At 38.9% G+C, this 21,494-nt stretch overlaps 1 protein-coding gene across 1 annotated transcript; it reads right to left on the bottom strand.

Annotated features, from left to right (window-relative positions):
• Positions 1-10,875: 10,875 nt before the first annotated feature.
• Positions 10,876-15,442, bottom strand: LOC307146348 (2-oxoglutarate receptor 1-like). Its single transcript, XM_079850250.1, has 2 exons — positions 15,417-15,442; positions 10,876-12,624 (listed from the first exon to the last, which is right to left on the bottom strand). The coding sequence occupies exon 2, from the start codon at positions 12,615-12,617 to the stop codon at positions 11,661-11,663; it is 957 nt and encodes a 318-aa protein (XP_079706376.1). The 5' UTR covers positions 12,618-12,624; positions 15,417-15,442; the 3' UTR covers positions 10,876-11,660.
• Positions 15,443-21,494: the final 6,052 nt, after the last annotated feature.

The raw sequence follows: 21,494 nt of genomic DNA, 5'->3' as shown, positions 1-21,494 counted from the left end.
TTGCATTGACAATGTTTGTTATTGTGATTCTTTGAAATGATACGCCTAAAGCCCAATGGGTCAAATTTGGCCCTAATCCTAAATTAGGGTATAAAGGGTTAAAATTGAAAAAGTGGATATTTTGGTGTTCTGTGAACTTACAGCAGTAATTTAATGCATAGTTCATAATTTTCCAAAGAAAAAAAGGGTTCTTGGGTTCTCCAGGGTTAATTAGATTCTAGTACTTATTCATTAGCAACACATTCTCATACCTAAGGCGTCACTTTTTGTCACTTTCAACCATGCTTCAATATCTGACGCTCAAAGCACCCTTTAGCGTCCATATGTGACGCTTCGGTTATGGGTAGGTTTAGGCGTCATGTAACTGACGCTTTCGGAAGCGTCAATATCTGACGCTCAAAGCACCCTTTAGCGTCAATATGTGACGCTTCGGTTGGGTAGGTTTAGGTATGTGGTAGGGTTATGCGTCTCATATGGACGCTAAAGGGTGCTTTGAGCGTCAGATATTGAAGCATGGTTGAAAGTGACGCCTTGGGTATGAGAACGGGTTGTCATTAGTTACTAGTCCTTATTATTAGATACTAGTACTTATTAATTAGGTACTAGTACCTATTAAATAGATACTAGTTCTTAATCATTAGATACTAGTACTTATTTCAATAGTGACTAGTAACTATTATTTTGTTACTAGTAACATTTAAAAAAATTGCCATTGACTTCTACGGGGATCTGTCATTCAGATATCAACTATTCAGTTCTGACTAGTATGTATTCCAATTGTGACTAGTACGTATTTATTAGATACTAGTCGTTATTCATTAAGTACTAGTACTTATTTTTTAGATACTAGTACCTAGAGACTAGTACTTGTTCAATACTTATTCATTAGCTACTAGTATTTATTCCAAATGTAGTAAGGTTTTTTATTTTACTAGTAAGATTTTTAATTGAACTCTACAGTGGTCGTTCTGACTAGTCATAACATAAGGCAAGTAAAAAAACAGCTGTGACTAGTAAAATAAGAAATGTTACTAGTTACAATTAAAAAAGATAGTACTAGTACCTAACGAATAACTAGTATCTATTAAATAGGTACTAGTATCGAATGAAAAGTAATTGTATACAATAAATACACTGTTAAAAATTTCTAACCCTCCCAAATCAAAAATTTCAAGTGACCGATAACATCTACATTTTTCAATTGGCCAAAGTGAAATTCTGTAAATTATAAAATTAAATTTACAGAATTTCACTTGGGCCAATTGAAAAATTTAGATGTTATCGGTCACTTGAAATTTTTGATTTGGGAGGGTTACAAATTTTTTACAGTGTAATACTAGCATCTAATGAATACTTATTAGTAATATTTAAAAATATACTAGTCAATATTGGAATTATTACTAGTTATAAATTATTAGATGATATTAAAACAGAATAGCTACTAGTATCTATTTGCAGATATCTTCAACCTCATAAGGAACAAGTGAGAATATTAAGAAATATCTTCTTTTAACAGATCATTACATAAACATGAGCATACTCTCAACCATCCAATCAGAGTTCATATGGTAATGCAGGCTAAACTAAGGTCAAAGAAGATTGATTTTTCGCAAGTAAGCGACTTTGTTGGTTTATCTAGCTAATTGGTTAGCATGAACACAAAGAAAGATATATGTTTAATATGACATTTATTGTTTTGAATGTACAGTAGGCTATAATAAAGACTTAACTGCCAATAATAAAATTCAAACAACAGTTAAGTAGATCCAAAAACCGGTTCATACCCACCACCAAACAACCACAATACCCAGAGATTTTGGTGAGCATCAGCATTCATAATTCCTTACAATAAAAAAAAAAATCAGAATATTAATCTGCGTCTGAGAATGAGAGTCATGTCAAAATAAGAGTATATATGCACTATATTAAATATGCCTATTCATTATATATATATTTTTACTCTAATACCATTAAAAAGGTAGGCTATATTATATAATTATTGTAATTCTGCAATTCAGTCCGTGTCCTGTGTCATCTCTCTTTGATATGTTGTTGGTTCATTAATATTCAACATATTATTTGCATACTGATTATTTAAATAGTACTATATATTAAGGATATCTTTGATCTAAAATGTAACTAGTAACTTAAAAACAACCACTAGTTTTTTCTTAACAAGTTAGGTATAATTAAATACTAGTCACTATTGGAATAAGTACTAGTATCTAATAAATAAGAACTAGTATCTAATGAATAAGTACTAGTATCTTTAAAGCTACACTGTGTAACTTTTTTAGTTGATTCTTAGCAAAAAACACTTAGTTCTTTCAAAAATATATGTGCTCATTAATGTATATTTACTTCTTTCAAGTAATAAAGTATTCTCTTAAGTTTATAATCTGCCATTGAAAGTACATACGGGTGAGGGGTTCGAATGCCGGTCGCCATGTTGCCCCTCCATCTTGAAACTACATTAGCCAAAGAGGGACATACCTGTAAATTCAAGCTTCGCCTTTTGCGTTTTTCACTCAGTGACACCGTGACGAATGCGAGGGGGAGATTACTCGCGAGCTCGCGAGTGCCGGCAGATTTGAAAGATAGTGTGGTGTGTGTGTGTGTGTGTGTGTGTGTGTGTGTGTGTGCGTGCGTACTCACATTTGAAAGAGAGAATTAAAACGTCAACGCGACAGACAAATCAGCAAGACCATAGTCAATATTGGAGTAACTTTTCCCAGATGGAAAGAGCTCATGAGGAGAAAAGATTTTAAAACGGACGCCGAGGTTGCCTGCTTTCTTCTCGACAGGTAATTCAGCCTGTTGTAATTCATTTGTGTAAATTCGAAGTTTTATAGTTGCTTGTCTAACCATAGCATGGTTGTGCATAACGCCAGAACGACCTCTAGTATAACTTCATCCTCGCGTCAATGGTGAAAAAGTATTGTTTACCTTGTAACATAAATCTGTGCTGCGACGGATCACAGGTAATGAATAGTTTTAAAGGCGCAATTTTTTAAGCTATATAAAAAAAAAGGACACTTTTTTGTAAATTTTAGTTATTTTTAATTGCTTTTACTTTGTACACATTGTAACGTTAGCCTAATCTGATTATGCTGGGATAGCCGATTCCAAGGGTGACGTTTACCTCCTGACATCTGTCCTGTAGTTTTATTCATTTTAGACGTATTGTTTATTATTGTCATGGACAAAGTCTATAACTGGAAGCCATGTTAATCTTGGAATAATACGGCCACCGTAGGAGTTAAAACGCCCTCGGAATTGAGAGGAACAGAAAATAATATTCACTGGGTAGTCATATACAATTTCACCGCTAGATGGGGGTAAAAATCACACAGTGTAGCTTTAAAAAGGTAGGCTAGTACCTAAAAATAAGCACTAGTATCTAACGAATAAGTACTATACTTAATGGAATAGATACTAGTTTCTAAAAAATAAGTACTAGTATAGCATGAAATTAGATACTAGTAGGTTTTAAGGATTACATGTTAAATCGGCTTGCCATAGTTATCTGGCTATGGGAAAGTGTGTTACTGACAAGCCCACGTTAATTCCATGATAAACTGATCATGAACAGGACAGACAGGTCAGCTCAATTATCATACGAGCTCATTATGCAGTTTTACGAGCACTGTGTCAAGAGAAATAAAGTGCTGTCCAGATTGTTACACTATCCATCCTAAACACTATTCAAGATAAGAATTAGTGCGTCCCAAAACGGAAGTTAGTAGACAATATTGCAAGTGGTACTTGTTTTTTCTGGTGGATTTTAAAGTGTGCATCGCTTTTTCCTTTTAGGTTAATAAAGCATCACGCCAAGGTCATCACTGTAAAAAATTATATGATCAAAAAGTCATGGAGAGATGGAGAACATCTATCTTAGGGAAGTCCTCCAATTTAACCACTAGAGGGAGTAATACTCACACTTAAATAACAACTGAAACCCTATACAGGCATGATTTAATAGGCTATATATACAGTACCAGTCAAAAGTTTGGATTTTTTTTTTTTTTTTTAATGCTAATGATAATGAAAGAAGTCTTTTCTGCTCACCAATGTATTACATCACTGTTAAAAATTTGTGGTTTGCATTTATTTGGTCAAAAAATAACTTTTCTGTTTTGATGTTTTACAAAATGTAAATATATATTTCTATGATGGTAAAGCTGAATTTTCAGCACCATTACAACCTTTCTATAAGTGTGTGAACTGGTTTCACTCCCTCGCATGCCACCAGAGACTTCAGCTGTGTACCAGTGACATAACATGCTTGTGTGAAAGCAGGAAATAAAACAATAAATGCCAGTGAAATGCAAAAATGAAATGGCACCGATAGGAAACCACTTTAGCGATGTTGTCTCCGTTTAGCAGTAAATCTGCACAGATTTGTTTTTATTTGTTTGTTTGTTTTTTACTTACAGGAAATATGGTGCATACCAATACTCTCAATGATTTCATGATGATCAGCAAATATTGATCATGTCCCAATATATTCATTATCACTGTTCATGACATGAATGAGATTTCTTTATTGTCTCAGTTTTTTTTTTTTTTTGTATCTCCTAGCAATGACTAGCCTGACATCATCATAGCCTACTCAGATTCTAGTCAGAATATATGAACTTCCCGATTTTTCTTTGTTGTGGAAAGATGTACTGTTTGGTTTCCATGATAATAAAAGTAAAAAAACAGAAATAAATATACCTAATTAATCTGTTGATCATTTTAGGGAAATATCATATTCACAAAGCCAAATTTAGTAATTCTAAACCTTCTTTTATTGCTTTTGGTAAGGAGACGGAACAGTACATCAAATCCATCCATGATTAAAAAAATAAGAAGGCTGCTAAAACCATTCAGTTGTGCTCTATCTTTAATGTATTTATTTGAAACTCCCCCTGGCTCTGCTCTTGTTTATATTTTTTTCTCTGTATTAATGACTCTATTTGTGTATTCTTACTTCTTGTATCGTAATGATATAATAAAGATGAATATATATATATATATATATATATATATATATATATAAATATATATATATATATATATATATATATATATATATATATATATATATAAATACGGGAAGTTCATATATATATATATATATATATATATATATATATTAATCTTTATTATATCATTACGATATGAAAATGAAATGAAAATGAATTTAACAATTTCACATCAAATTCTTACCCACAAAGTTCTATATTCTTACCTGCCAACTTTAAATTAATTGTGCCATTTTTATTTATACTTCTTAGTGAATTTTAGGAGGAACATCCGAGACCAAATTTATGCTCACATGAAATGTAGTATATCACAATGGCCTGGTTTCACAGACAGGGCTTAGATTAAACCAGGATTAGGCCTTCGTTCAATCAGGGCATTTAAGTAGCTTTTATAAACATGCCTTAGAATAAAACATTACTGGTGTGCATCTGGAGACAAAACAATGGCACTGACATATTTTAAGATATGTTTAAGACATATCAGTGCAAGTTGATTTCAGCTAAAACAACTCAAACATGCATTTTAGTCCGGGAGGCTTGAGTCTGGTCTGTGGAACCGGGGGAATGTATTCTGAGTTGTGAAAGAGAAATTTTCTCATGGGGTTGGTTCAAGAAAGAAAGACGTCTCTATTCTCACCGCATTCAAAGGTGGATTGAGAAACAGTTGTTTTTGTGATGGCAATGTTGTTTATTTTTTGATGTTGCATAATTCCAAATATATTTAGCTGTCAATGGTTACTATATATAACATGTCTACACTATGACGCAGATTGTGGACAGAGGAATGTCACCATACATATAAACTAAAGTCATGAGTCCACAAACCATCAAACTCTTAACTGCAATTTGCACTGCAGATCTAGAGAAACACCATGTGATTTCATTTCACTGATGTGGACTTCTCATACAGTTAACCGGGAAGCTTGGAAAAACCCGTTTAATTTTTTTCTTAGATTTAATCACCTTGGAGACTAAACAGGTGTTTATTTACAATAAATATGCAGAAGCTGCTAGTCAATGAGAGGAGTTTCCTCGTGTGTGAACAACTGATGAAATCTGAGATGATTCTTGAGATAATTAATACAAGGTAAAGTCGATGAGGAACTTCATCTAATTTGATTTCATTAGTTAATCCCTTCCACTAAAGTGGTGACTTAAGTTCGCGGAAATTACACACACACACACACACAAAAAACCACCTAACACAATAAAGTTGAAACAAGAAACCTTCAAATAAGGTACGAATTGTGACAAAAATCTTTTGAACACGCCCTATTTTGCATCTTATTAGGGTTTGATGGAGGCTTCACATTTCCTCTTCCTTTACTGTAAAACATCTAAACAAACATCAGCTGGAATTCTGTGCACTGTTATACAAGGGCCAGTTACTCCATTCAGACCGTATGAATGAGCCATGTGTGTTTTGTGAATGAGCCAATGTTTCCATCAGGTTATGTAAAACAAAGACTATTAATTGAGAAACTGAGAGTAAAAATGTTCTGAATAAAATAGCATCAGTTTGTTTGTTTAGAAGTTTGAGTTTCACTCTGTAGAGTCAATTGTGCCATGCAGATATTACTCAAACACAGTTACCGCTGTTTTGAATGTAGTACTACTGTACAGTGCCGTAGCACCGAATATCGGGCCCTATGCAAAGACAGTGTGTGGGGGCCCCGTAGCCATCATCCCATGATCTACGCTTTTTTTTTTAAATAATTGTGTACAACTATATATAGCACAAGAAAATTGATAGAAAAACGGTTGTACTGTATATCATTAATAGAGTATAACACTCATATTTTTATATGGAGTATGGAGTCCGGGGCCCTCTGCTAAGGGCTGTCCGGTCCCTGTACGACCGGAGCAGGAGCTTGGTTCGCATTGCCGGCAGTAAGTCAGACTTGTTCCTGGTGCATGTTGGGCTCCGGCAGGGCTGCCCTCTGTCACCGGTTCTGTTCATAATTTTTATGGACAGAATTTCTAGACGCAGCCAGGGGCCGGAGAGTGTCTGGTTTAGGGACCACATGATTTCGCCTCTGCTTTTTGCGGATGATGTTGTCGTGTTGGCCTCATCAGACCAGGACCTTCAGCATGCACTGGGACAGTTCGCAGCCGAGTGTGAAGCGGCTGGGATGAGAATCAACAGCTCCAAATCCGAGGCCATGGTTCTCAGTCGGAAAAGGGTGGCTTACCCGCTTCAGGTTGGTGGGGAGCTCCTGTCTCAAGTGGAGGAGTTCAAGTATCTTGGGTCTTGTTAACGAGTGAGGGAAGGATGGAACGGGAGATTGACAGACGGATCGGTGCAGCTTCTGCAGTAATGCAGTTGATGTACCAGTCTGTCGTGGTGAAGAAGGAGCTGAGCTGCAAGGCGAAGCTCTCGATTTACCGGTCGATCTACATTCCTACTCTCACCTATGGTCATGAGCTTTGGGTCATGACCGAAAGGATAAGATCCCAGATACAGGCGGCTGAAATGAGATTTCTCCGCAGGGTGGCTGGGCACTCCCTTAGAGATAGGGTGAGGAGCTCGGTCACTCGGGAGGAGCTCAGAGTAGAGCCGCTGCTCCTCCACATCGAGAGGGGTCAGCTGAGGTGGTCATCTGTTCCGGGTGCCTCCTGGACGCCTTCCCGGGGAGGTGTTGCAGGCACATCTCACCGGGAGGAGACCCCGAGGAAGACCTAGGACACGCTGGAGGGACTATGTCTCCCAGCTGGCCTGGGAACGCCTCAGTATTCCCCCGGGAAGAGCTGGAGGAAGTGTCTAGGGAGAGGGAAGTCTGGGCATCTCTGCTTAGACTGCTGCCCCCGTGACCCGGACCCGGATAGGCGGAAGAAGATGGATGGATGGATGGATGGATTTTTATTTGCTTTTAAATAGAGCACCCCAGTATCTCATTAGACATACAAATTACAGTTTAACAATATTTAATTGGAATTGTGTTTTATTATTCCAAACATTTAACAGTGTAGATACCACTACAAGCATTTTTTTTTTTTATTGTCTTATTGTAAAAAAGTGTGTTGGACTTGTAGTTGCCTGACTACACTCTGGGCTTACTTTCACTCATTCTCAGCAACATTAATAGGAGCTCTAGCTGCAGTAGCATGTTGTGATTTGAGTGTTTAATATTTTTAATAGTTTTTGACTTCATGAGTCATGCACCCACTGCGGGAAGATGACCATCTCAGAGTTGCAGTCGAGACTCCAATACCTCGAAAGAGGCGGGGTCCCCATACCTCTGCGTCGATCTAATCCTTCTCAGAGGGTTACTTTGCGCAGTAGCGCAGGTGATTTGAGGATCATGGTGAGGAACCCCCAAGGAACCCTCATCCCTCGTGCGCTCCGCGGCCAGTGGAACTCCCTCAGGAACGGGCTCAAAAGTGTGTACCATTCATCTCATTTGGGACTCCCCCCTACGGCCGGATATCGATATCGCTACATCGAAGGGTGTGCCTGACTTTTTTCACAGCCTGACTGTGCTGCCTCATTCAGGAACCGTAGCGTTGTCCGAGTTAATGAGAAATGACGGCTATGCTTTCCCGGGTCACAGAGAGGATCGGGCTCATGTGGAATCCTCCACCGTGTCCTGAGCCCTCGACGCTGGTTGATTGGCTTCTCTGGACAGTTCTCAGCGCCCCGCCCCGGTGACTTTCTTTCCGGTGGTGCATGAAGAGATCACTTCCCCCCCTCCACCCTTGATGACGGGGCCGCTAAAAGGGTTACACATCGATTTCCCCTTGGAATGCCCTAACTCCACCTCACGGGGGAATCCGCGTTTCCCTTCCTGGGCCTGTGAGCACTCGTCTGGTCTAACCGGCGAGCAGTGGCGGTTCTACATTGAATTACACCCTGGGCGAGACCCCCTTCGAGAGACCCCCAACCCCCCATTGGCAGATCATGTTTTGCTTGTTTTAAGCAAAAACTCAATTTTTATTTATTTCCCCAGAAAACAAGACTTAATATCTTATGTCATTTTACTACTTTAGTAAAATAACGTTATGCATCTTTATTTAAAAAAATTTAGTTTGATATTTGGACTGGAAACAAGACAAAAATACTAAGTAAGAAAAGCATTTTTTGCAGTGTAATAACTGAACTTGTAACAGTTTTGTTGCAAAGCACAATATTATGGTGAAATTAGATCTCGTGTTTGAGTTAAAATCGAATTATTGTTAAGCATAGCAAGAATCATAGCAAAAAGGCTAACAAATAAGAGTTATACCCACCAATTAATATTGCCCCTTCATTCATGACATGGATACCGTAATCATACAGAGAAAACATAGTTGCATACCTTTATCTTTCGCTCGTTTCTAAATTGGGCACCTGATGGCTTTGACCTTTCTTGTCCATCTCTTATTTGGCACTCGACATCGACAATCAACAGATTTCCCCTGATCCCCCCCATACCAACTGTCACTCACGACGAGTCACGACCAGAAGTCAAGACTAAACCAATTCACCTTGGTGGTGGTGACCAAGTAATCGTTTTGTATTACCTATTTTTATTAGCCATTCAGACAATTCAGAAAAACAAAATGTGCAGGAAATATAGAGGCCTGTATTTATAATATTATGAATGAAATGTGCGTTATTTGGAAGAAAGTCGAGGTGTGACTTACTTAGATAACTATATGGATCCCCCCCCCCGTCCGTCCGTTCCATTTGGAAGAGACCCAGAGGTGAACTGTCATCCGCGCCCGCGCCCCCTCCCCTTTCCCCTTCTCAAACAAACAGCTTCTGTGCACGGCATCTTCTCAGCAAGCAGGGGCGCAAATTTGCCAATTCCCAACACAGTGAAATGATAGATAATAGAAAACCACTTCGCGGCGCAAATTATTATTATTTTTTTTATGCTCGTGCCGGCGGCGGCGCCCACCCAAAAATGCCGCCCCGGGCGATTGCCTGGTTCCCCCGTGCCAAAAACCGCTACTGCCGGCGAGGCTTATCAGGCCTGTGGGGAAGCCGCTTCTGGCGAAGGCACTGAAACACCTGCACGAGGGTGGTCACGATCCAGAAGTTCTACAAGAACTTTGTACCGCGACAGACCTCAAGCGACGAAGGTTGCTGCGCGGTCTCTGAGTCGTGCGATGTCCAAACTAGTGGTCCAGGAATGCCATCTCTGGCTGTGTCTGGCCGACATAAGGGGTACCAACAAAGTCAGGATTCAACAGGTGCCACAAAGCAGCGCAGCTGATGCAATTATCTCATACCAATGTGAATTGCCTCGTTTTAGTTACACTCAAGGTAGATTGGCCTCTCTAGCGAGATTCCTATTCGTCGCTCATCCGAAGTAATGTCTATGTTGCCTCCTTTAGGGAAAGGGGGTTACATACGAAACCGAGACGTTTTCCGTATTTACAGTTTATCTCTAAAGATTTTTCACACAGTTTTCGTGTTACTTCTGTGTTTGGAGTATGATAAGAGTGTTATGCAGAAGTAAGTTGTTTCTCGTCATGTAGGAAAATGCAGACTCCTGAGCAGCAAGCATCTATTTACACAGAATAAACAGCGGCATCACTTGGTCTCTTTGGAAAGAAATTTTCCAAATTGTTTTCCCTTCCTATGTTTACTTTCCTCTCCTCCTCTTTTTTCCTGATCTTTGTTTGAACATTGCACACTGGGGCGGCACGACTCGAAGAACACCACACTCAGATGACTGCTCCTCTCCGGCGAGTCCGCTCTCCCTCACAGCCAATTAGCGTTTTGCAACATTCCTAGACAACCAACCAAACTATGCAAATTGCATGCATGCTGTGCTCATGGCACAATCTTGTGGGCTTACAATGGCTTTCCCCCCACTAACGACGCCACCGTACATACTAAAAAGTAAGCAATGCAAATGCGATTCACTTTTACTGTATGTTAATCTTGTTTGATAAACAAATTACATTACGCCATCATCATAAAGTCAATGTAGGAAAGCAAGCACACAATGAATAAACACAGACATACAGCTGCCACAAAAATAGATACCATCAATGTACAGGAGAAATGCAATGCCATCTTTACAGATTTGCATCATTGTTTGTTTATATCAAGGCCATTTTGACCATAGTGGCGCCCATAGGCTATTGACATATTTAGGGCAACAAAGGATGTTTGTCAAATGGCCTTGTGTTGGTTACATGCATATTTATGTTCATGCATTTGTCAGACACCTTTAGACACAGTTACGTGCATTTAGTCATTTCATGCATTCACTTCATGTTAGCACAAGGCTCTAGTGGTTGACCTACATTTTCAGTATAAAACCACTTGAGGATGTACATTCAGGTGATTATATTATGATTAAGGGGGGTTAGACTATTTTCTTGGCCTGGTGCTTAAGAATATCCCGTAATATTATAAGAAATTCTACAAAAAATATATTATATAGAAGAGGTTATCAAATATCAACTTTTATATTCCACAAAAGTAATAAAGTCATACAGGTTTTGAAAGGCATGAGAGTTAGTAAATGATGACAGAACACTAATTTCTAGGTGGAGTATCCCTTCAGTATTGGCTATTTCACAGTGGCATTGACTCTGGCTAGTAAGACTAAGACAGTGGCTTGAGTTTCAGCTCCTTTGCTCATATGTGGTATTGGTCGTGGGTTTGTTGATCACAGCCACTTTAATGATCCCCTAAGTCTTCGACATGAGCTGGTCACATTTGAACAGATCCATGAAGGCCCGCTTAAAGTCCCCCGACAACGTGTAGAGCGGCAGGTTGAAAATGATGTTGATTACAGCGATCGGCCTCGAAATAATGTAGGCGGTGTGAACGCCGCGGTCCAGCATGCAGTCGGTTTCCGGAGTGAGTTTCGTGTAGATTCTCAGAGCTCGTAGAACGTGATAGGGAAGAAAGCAAACAATAAAGCACGTCAATATCAACACGATGAGTCGCCTTGCTTTAACCCGTTTCTTGCTTCCCATATGAGGACCCTTCTTTAGCTCTTTAATGATGCGCCAATAGCAAAGACAGACCACGACCAGAGGAACCAAATATCCCAGTACGGTCAATGCCCAACTATATGGCCAGAAGATTTTTTCGTCGTTGCTCGCAAAGTCCAAGCAGTATGTCTTATTGTCCATTGAAACCGTGTCAAACACGTTAAAAATCGGACTTAACTCGCCCACTGTAATGACCCAAACCAAGACGCAAGCCAACACGCCCCATCGCTTCTGCTTGATGCTGTGCATGTGCAACGGATGCACGATCGCCACGTACCGGAAGATGGCCAGACAGGTGAGGAAGAGGATGCTGCCGTAGAGGTTGAAGTGGAACATGAATCGCGCAAAGCGGCACATGACGACCCCCAGCGTCCAAGTGTCATAGAGGACATAATAGTAGATCAAGAAGGGCAAGCTGACCATAAAGAGAAGGTCAGTGATGACGAGGTTCACCATGATGATGGTGCTGCTCTTCCAGGGACGAACTTTGAGCACGTAGACCAGCAGAGCGGTGATGTTACCCACAACGCCCACAATGAAGATCGCACCATACGTGGCGGGCAGGTAGTAGCGCTTCATGAGACTGTCCACGTCGGTGCAGTTGTCACTCGAGCTGTTACTCGAGCCGTAGTAAATTTTACTCGGCATAGTTGTTCTAGCAGAAGGAAAACATACAAACATTGTTAAAGAGCACACATCATGCAAAGTAGAAATTGATAGTATTATTATTATAAACAGCTGTGCATCTATCCAACGAGATGCAATGAAAGAAGAAAAGGATCCACACCAAGTAGGTGTGAGTGTCTGCGGTAAATTTAATAGTGTCAACCATATTTTCTATAAAAATAGAATGAAGTCATCAAAACAACCCTGATACAGAACTGTTTTGATGACTTCAGTCTATCTTTAAACGTTATGGTTGACTCTATTAAATTTAACACGGAAATTGACACCCACTCGGTTTTATTTCTCGATACCAAAGTCTATTTAGAATCGGGTACTTTTTAGTTTATTTATAGTTATTGAACAAATTGTACATCTTCAAAGAGGAGGTAATGTTGAACTTAGACTTTTACAAAGGGATTGTAAATGGACTTTTGACTGTGAGGTTGTTTGAATGAGGAATTTCTCCTGAATTGTTTTCGGTAAATATATTTTTGTGGCTTGATATAAAAACTGATTTGGGAAAATTATTAACAATGATGATATTGCCAAAGGTCATGTTAATTACTTTAAAATGTTATATAAGATGGGTTGTGTAATGCACTTAAATAATGTAAAAATATATAAGCAACGCCCTTTGTATTAATATAGCCTAAAATTTGTTGTACATTTGTATGTTTATATTAGTGTCCTGTAATTTAAATGAAAGCAGGTGTGTGTTTGCTCTCTGCACTTCTTTGCACCTTTTTACTTTTTTGGTGGCCTTGATTGAATCACATTTTTGTGAGATTGTGAGTGTGTGTGTGTGTGTATGTGTGTGTGTGTGTGTGTGTGTGTATGTACTTGTACAACTATCTTTGTGAGGACCAGTTTGAGGTTTAGACCATTGGAGTGAGGACAAAGAGAATAAAGTGAGGACATTTTGGCCGGTCCTCACTTTCTGAGAGCCTTTAAAGGGTCAAGACTTGGTTTTTGGGATAAGGTTATAATTAGGTTAAGGGTATGGGTAAGCGCCTAAAGATTGCATTGTGTCAATGAATGTACAAGAAAGTGTGTGTGTGTTTGTATGTGTATGTGTATGTGTGTGTGTGTGTGTGTGTGTGTGTGTGTGTGTGTGTGTGTGTGTGTGTGTGTGCGGATACTTTACTTCTTTTATGGCACTGAATGTCTGACTTGAATTTCTAAGATTTCAGGCATGACTTTATCTGATTTCACACAATAACCTACAGTAAAGGTTGCTCGAACACCTAAAACACTGCATTCTGCATACAAACTCTGTTTAAATGGTACATTTCAACACTTGTGAAATTCTAAGATATGGATCTGTTGTGGTCTCAATGTGAAGCTGAATTTTTTACAATTATTTTCCAGAATAGCTATAATATTAAAATAATAATATTAATAAAACAAATATAATTAACATTTAAATAATTTGCATGGTCTGTCTGAATACTCGATTCTGATTGGCTGGAAGGTGTGCAATAAAATTGTTTAATGCACAGGTAGTTCCAAGTCAGTTTAATCACCGTTTCGATATCAATGCGCTGTTTTGATTGAAGCGCACACACATACTGTACATCACTCGCACAGAAACATTAAGGAGTAAACGCGGCCCGTGACTTTTACTAATAAATTAACGTCGCTGCTACTTAATCGTTACATTCTATTACTCAGCAAGGAGGAGTAACATTGCTGTTTTTGAAGTAATTAAACTCACAAACTCAGGTAATTCACCCCCCCCCCCCCCCCCCCCCCTCTCGATAAGCCAATTTATTCAAATAAAAATAATTAATTCAAATAAAGGTAACCTTACTGCACTACTTCATCTTCTTGTCTAATTTAAAGTGGACAGAATGTTAGTCAAATTTAGCACTGCAAACATCAATAACGGTTTTGAGTTGTCAACGCCGGCAAATGATCATGGTATAAGCAGGATAATCCACAGCTAGCTGTGTATGAAATGATTTAAACGCGAAGCAGAGTTTGAGCTACTATCTCAAGTTCAATCCGGTAAATTTTAAGTTGATAGCTAACTACACCGGAAACTATGACTAACGCACTATTAACATTCTAGTTATTAACAAACAGGCAACTCTGATTAACTAATTGTTAAGTAAAAGTGCATAGTCAAATGTGGAAGTTTACTATTAGCTCATCAATAACTACTTTTTCTTTCATAAATCCCAGAGAACTATTAATAACTACTATATACAGGTTTATAATTAATTTGACAGTTTCACTTTATTTTGATGGTCCCTTTAACACATTCTGTTGACTATAAGTTGCAACTACATATCTACTAACTCTCATTAGAGTATTAGTAGACTGGTTGGGGTTAGAATAAGTTGACATGTAGTTGCAAAGTTACTTATAGTCAGTATAATGTCTGTTGAGGAGCATCACAATAAAGAGTTAGCAGATTTTAAGCAGATTTTAGTCTACTAAAACTCTAATGACTGTTAGTTAACTGCAAGTAAAGTAAAGTAAAGTGATACAATATAAAGTGTTACCAATTTGACTAATGCAAATAATTCTAAAGTGAAGATCATGGTAACCCACTAGTTTTACCAAATCCTTCAGAAGGAATTGCTAGTTATTTGGAACAGTATTCTAAAGTGAAAAGCATGATAACTGTGCATTATAATTGGAGGGTTTTGTTACCCTTCTTAAAATCTTATGCAATTTTGCTTCTAAGTAAATGTATTGTTTAAAGGATATGTTTACTGAACAATGAGAAAATACTGAGATGCAAATATACTAGAAGAGTAAGTGGTGAATACTTACAATGTGGTCTGATGCTCCTCATCCAGTCCCTCAGAGAAACGAACTGTGGTGATCATGAGTTTAAACGCCTGAGCTGATCCTCCCTCTAATGATTAACAGTTCCTGGTAAATCATCTATATATTCATTTGCATTCATTTATGTCTCATCAAAACACACAGGCAATATGATCAACACATGATATATGACTAATTTGATATTTGGCTATGGGTGTGTTACTAACAAGCCCACATTAATTCCATTGCTGTCAATGCTTTATGAACACAATGACCTATTTGTAGATTTCTATCACTCATCCAAGATGCCATGCATGTTTTGCATGATAAACTGATCATGTACAGGTTTTAATTACTGTTTTATCATACCAGCTCAATATGCAGTTTTACGAGCACTGTGTCAAGAGAAATAAATAAATGCTGTCCAGATTGTTACACTATTCATCCTAAACACTATTCAAGATGAGAATTAGTGCATCCCAAGACATGCCAGTGGTGCTTATTATTTCTGGTGGATTTTAAAGTGTGCACCGCTTTCCTTTTAGGTTAAAACAAAGCATGACGCCAAGGGTCATCACTGTAAATATAATGATATGATCAATAAGTCATGGCAACATTACTTTAACTCATCAAAAGAAATGCACTTTTTAAGTTATATGAGATTCAAATAGATATTCTACACAAGGTCAACCAGAACCATCCACAATGTGCAATATCCAATCACAGAGCTCAAAGATCAACCCTTACCATATATGGCACATTAAGAAATATAATAATAAGTAAGAGAGGCCAGAAGTTGATCAAATGTATGTGTGAGTCTTGAGTTCCGGTGTATAAGTGTGTCCAAGGCCTAGTTCTTGCGTAGTCTAGGTGTAAAACATAACGGAAAGAAGTTACACAAGGGCAGTCTTACACAATATTAACAGCTACTGAATGTAAGTTTTTACTTACAGCTTACAAACTATTCCTGCTATCAAATGGCATTAACACTCTGTATAAAAAAAGAAAGAAAAAAAATGGGGGGGGGGGGACTTTTACAAGGAAATACTATTTCAGTCTTTCTACAGACTTTAATTCGATGTGTTACTTAAGTAATTATTTTTGAAATTTACAAGCATTTTACCATAGCAGTCTGAATGAAAATGGTTTTGTATACATTTATTTATTTATTTTTTGCATTGCCATACCCAACATTGAGGTCTGGATCTCTGAGTTGTATTGTATAAAATAATTCCCTTATATTAACTTTGGTGCTACACAGATATTGCACAACGTCAGGATATTCAAACTTCTCATCTGATCGGTCAGCGCTCATCAATGACTCTGTAGGCTGTGTCTGCACATGTAGTTACAGTGCTTCATGACAATGATTTCGGACAGACTTCTGAGGCAGCGGAACGGTTTAATGGTCTACAGCAAATAGAGCGAGCTTTGGTGAAAATTAAGTAAACATTAAATTACTACAATAGTAATTTCTCGCTAGAAATTATAGCAGAAGTGGAAAACATTGGTCAAAAACGTACATTTACACACATACTGACCAGCAACCCCAACTTTCAGACGCCATCTTTATTTTTTAGTGAAGCTATCATTTCATTCGGACGTGCCTTGATGCAGGCATCCCAACCTGCACAAAGTCATTTCCGGGAGTCAAGAAATCTCCAACGGGGGTGGGGGGTGGAGGGGGGGTTCTGATTAATTCGGTTCGCGAAATCTCCGACGGTGGGGGGGGGGGGGGGGGGGGGGAGAACGCATCCTCCGAAGGCAGCTTTTTTAAAGGCCTTCATTTTTTTAGTTTTTAGTATTAATTAGCTAGCCTGGTAATACCAAACTCTGCTACTTTGCTTTGCTTCGTAGACAGAGTCTGGCATGGCATAATTGAAAAGCGTTTTCTTTCTCGCGGGGGGGGGGGGGGGGCTCTTGTCTGAAGTTTAAAATCATTGGTTACCCGTAAGCCAATCACATAACGTTTGGTTATGGCGTGTGTTATGCGCATGCTCAGCCGCATCTAACTTCCACTGTAAACATGTATGATGCGAAAACAAAACCTTCGAGCGAAATACCGGAGTGAACATGGCTGTGAATGACTTTTGCAGATTATGTGAAGTAAATATGCGCATCCACGGTACAATCAGCGTCTACGTCATGGCTCTCAGCCCGCCCTCTGTTCGTTGATTGGCCGGCTGTTTTGAGGCCGGAGGAAAACGGAAAGATAGGTCGCTATCTCAGACTGAGTACAGAAGTGAAATGAAATTGAGCGGAAGTACGAAGTCTGACATAGTCAGGCTATGAATTAGCCTTAAAGGCACACTATGCAGTTTCCGTTTTTCTCAAACAGCGCCCCCTAGAGTCGCTGTGGAGTACTTGTATTTAACGTTAATGTCCATAGCCGCGGGAACATATTTTATCAGGGGCGTGCTGGGGGCGGGGCTTAATGGACGGGGCTTGATATTGTGGGGCGGTGCTATGGTAGAGTTTTTTTTTAAACAAAATCCTAATATAAAACAGCCCAAACAAAAGGATGAACATACAAATGAATGAGTACAGAGTTGTGAGAAGCACATTTTAAAAAGCACAGCACACAAATCTGCATAAATCTCACTCAGGAGTGCCGGTTCACACAGAAAGCATAATCTTTCAAAGCGAAAACGCAAGACGGCAAATGCGGGCAGTGGAACGGGGGGAAAACGCAAGGTCTCGAGGCGCATTTTAGTTGAACTTATTTTAACTTGAGTGCTGCGTTTTGAGAATGCTGTGTCATGCGCGAGACGCGAGCGCAACAGTTAAACACGAGTAGTGCGTTCACACTGAAAAACAATGGAAAAGTAGCAGAGTGGAATGGTTGACGTTCTGTGTGAACAGCCCCTAATGCCAAAGAATGCTTTAATCAATACACCTATATTTAGTTTTTTCACATGCATTAAATGAGCGTCAAATCAGTTCTGAGATGTTGGTCCTCAACCAGTGTCACGTCACTCACTCCATGCTAGATCGGCTTATTGTCTTATGATATATCCATGTCTTTTAGAGTCATAAAACCCTATTCAACAACATATAAAAACGAAATAAAGGTTGAAGGTGTTCTTAAAAAACAGGTTGAAAAACAAAAAGTTATTTAAAAGTCATGTCATCTTAAATTCCAATGTAGTGAAACAGCTGTCGTCAGGGGGTGCTGCAGCACACTCAGCACCCCTAGTTCCCACGGCCATGTTAATGTTGTAAATGCCACTCACGCAGAGCCATCTCTGCACTCTTCCGACCGCGCTTTCTACGTTTCCTTCATCTACTCTGCCATGATCCACGTCTGAAATGTGCGCTAGTGTCTTCCACAGAGGCTGCTTCATGTGTTGTTGATGTATGTGACGTTGTGCCGTAACGCAAGTCGTGATTCTCGCGAGATTTGTCGGGGCGCCACCTCTCAAACCTGCATTGCTGGTTTTGCTAGCGGCGTTCCCCCCCTGCTTTGCTATCGGGATGATTCGCTCTCCTACGAGTTCGTTTACCATCGAAATGATTTCAAAACTGTTATATTAAGGTACAAATCTTGCATACTGTGCCGTTAAGGTTATGAATAAGCTAGTGTGCTCCAAAACAATGACAAAATTCACATTTAGGAGATTTTCAAAACTTACAGTCTCCCACTTCCGCTAAAATGGATCAGGGATTTTTATGACATCACTGCAGCTTCAGCTTCTCATCACATCTTCTGTCCAATCAGATGCTCTCTAGAATCTAAAGCTCCACCCCTTATACTATAAATAACCAGTCCAAAGTGAGCATTAACACGGAGCAATATGGGTTGGATAAGTGTGTTCGGTTGCTCAAACGCTCAAGTTTTAATCCGTTTTCCAACTGTACGTTGGTTAAGAATGAAATTAAATTTATTTAAATTTATTCACACCTCTACTATTGAATCTACCGTATCATCAGCGCTCAGATTCGCTTCCATGGTGCTGTCAAGTCGGACTTGCATCTGTGAGGTAAACTAAACGCTATTGGCTATTTGAAAAGGGGGAGGAGCCATTCAATATGTCCCGCTTTAGCTTCCCGCTTCAGTGGAATTTACGACAACGGATCAAACAAAGCTGCGTGTTTCAAGGCACTTCAGTGGGTCTTAAAGCTGCAGTCGGCAAGTCTGACAGATTGAGTGTACTTAGCCAAAATTTTTAATGTTTACAACTCATGGTGGCGCTGCCAATAAAGCACCTACGCTGTCACAAAGAACCGGCAAAAGTAATGAATATGTAAAATAGCAAGAAGACATTTTAATTGTTTATTAATAAACAAGTGTTTTTTGTGTCGGCTGCAAAGATGAAGTTGACTATGCTGACCCGCGAACTTCACAGAAGTGAACGTGCCAGAGAGAAATGCGCATTTCTTACGGATTACATAAGCAGAGAGAGCAGTCTGTTTTCTTTCGTTTTGAATTGTTCTGTTTAAAAGTACACATTTAAAGCTGTCTAAAGATATATTTATCAGGTCTGTGAGGCAAGTAGGTTACCTTATACGCTGAGTTTCGGTTCATTTATGAGACGCGCTTCAGTTCACACGCTGGCGCCTCCGTGTCGTGATTATCTATTTTCTACTATATTTACTTCTCATTCATTAAATCCTGGCAATTGGTTGATGAAACATTGATTAAAATTAAGATACAATTAATACAAAACGAAATTCACTTTAAAAAAAGGCTTTGTGCTTTCTGTTTGAGGTCTCTGTGAATGTTTTAAAGCAGTCTTTTAGTGCCGCTTTCAGAGCGGTCACGTCTGTAACATTGTTTTTTCCTCATAAATGGGAACACGAAAAATAAAATAAAACAAATATTTTATGTTCTGTGGAGAGCCAACCCTTCTTCATCCGGTGGGTATTACTTTTGGTTTGCGCAGTGTAATTCACAGAATTACTAAAACATATTTTGCTACCTAAAAGTTAAAGATTTTTTGTGTCCCGTAACGCATGTGTAGCCTAGGCTATTTCCCTCATATTAAATATAAAATGTATAGACTGATATTTTTCAATATGTATTAAATGCATTTTCTGAGAATTTATATTTCAAGTTTTTACTGCAAATATCCCGTTTATAACGCTGGAATTGCCCGATATTAAATAATTTATCCTCAACTAGTTTTGTGGTGTAGGTCTACGTATTGTATAATGTTAACTTCAAAAAAGGGGTGTGTCGCGATTCTGCCTTCTCACACCGCGACACAGGTTCGTAGATCTGAGTGTAGCAATTTCGGATTCATATTGCATATTGTTACAGCCCTAATTATTATTAGAATATAGACATTAAGAGAATTATTGTTATGCAAGTCCTTTTACTTTTAATACTTAAAGTACATTTAAAATCAGGTACTTTTTACTTAACCCATTTAGGCCTAAAACACCTGCTAAAAAAGGACTTAAACACACACAGATGTGTGATCCGGTTTTAATGGGTTAAGTAGGGTTTTCATTGTGGTACTTCTACTTGTACTAAAGTAAATAGTCTCTGGTTATTTGTACTTTTACTTAAGTACTGAGATTCAGTACTTCCTCCACCACTGGCCAAAACTGGTACTGCAATCACTTTCAAATTACTGTAGAGCGGTGTATCCCCTCCCCCTCCCCCCTGACTCGAGGTTGCCAGTTAGGTTGCAGGATCCAGCAGGAACGTAGGCTGCTACAAGGAGCTTCCAATGGCAAGTGACGAGTCCTACACAGTAATATTTTTTTTACTGTTAATTATGTTTATGCTTCATGAGAGATGTTTTGCGTATTTCGGATTCATAACGAGGTCTTTTAGGTTTCGCAACGATAGAAAATTTTTATCCGACATGTTTGTAGCTGCAGCTGTGGTAACTAGAGCAGAGCTGGCAACCCGGATGCCGAAACACTACTGACTTTGTGATTGGTAGATAGGTGGAGGGTGGCGCATCAGGCCAAAACACAACATGACAACATCAACATCAGTTGAGGGCTGCAACTTCACTTTTAAATGACAATATCCTGGCCGGACTACTGTTGTAAGTGATATAAGCATTTGAAATGAACATGATTTCTTAATGTCTAGTGACATATCAGGGCCATTTTATGATTCATTGAAAT

The sequence above is a fragment of the Squalius cephalus genome, assembly GCF_949319135.1.
Source record: "Squalius cephalus genome assembly, chromosome: 2".
Taxonomy (NCBI): Eukaryota; Metazoa; Chordata; class Actinopteri; order Cypriniformes; family Leuciscidae; genus Squalius; species Squalius cephalus.
This window is presented reverse-complemented; position numbering and strand designations above follow the sequence as displayed.

Bases quoted from the DNA above. Each gene is read 5' to 3' on its own strand.
- LOC307146348 (XM_079850250.1), bottom strand. From the start codon at position 12,617: ATGCCGAGTAAAATTTACTACGGCTCGAGTAACAGCTCGAGTGACAAC.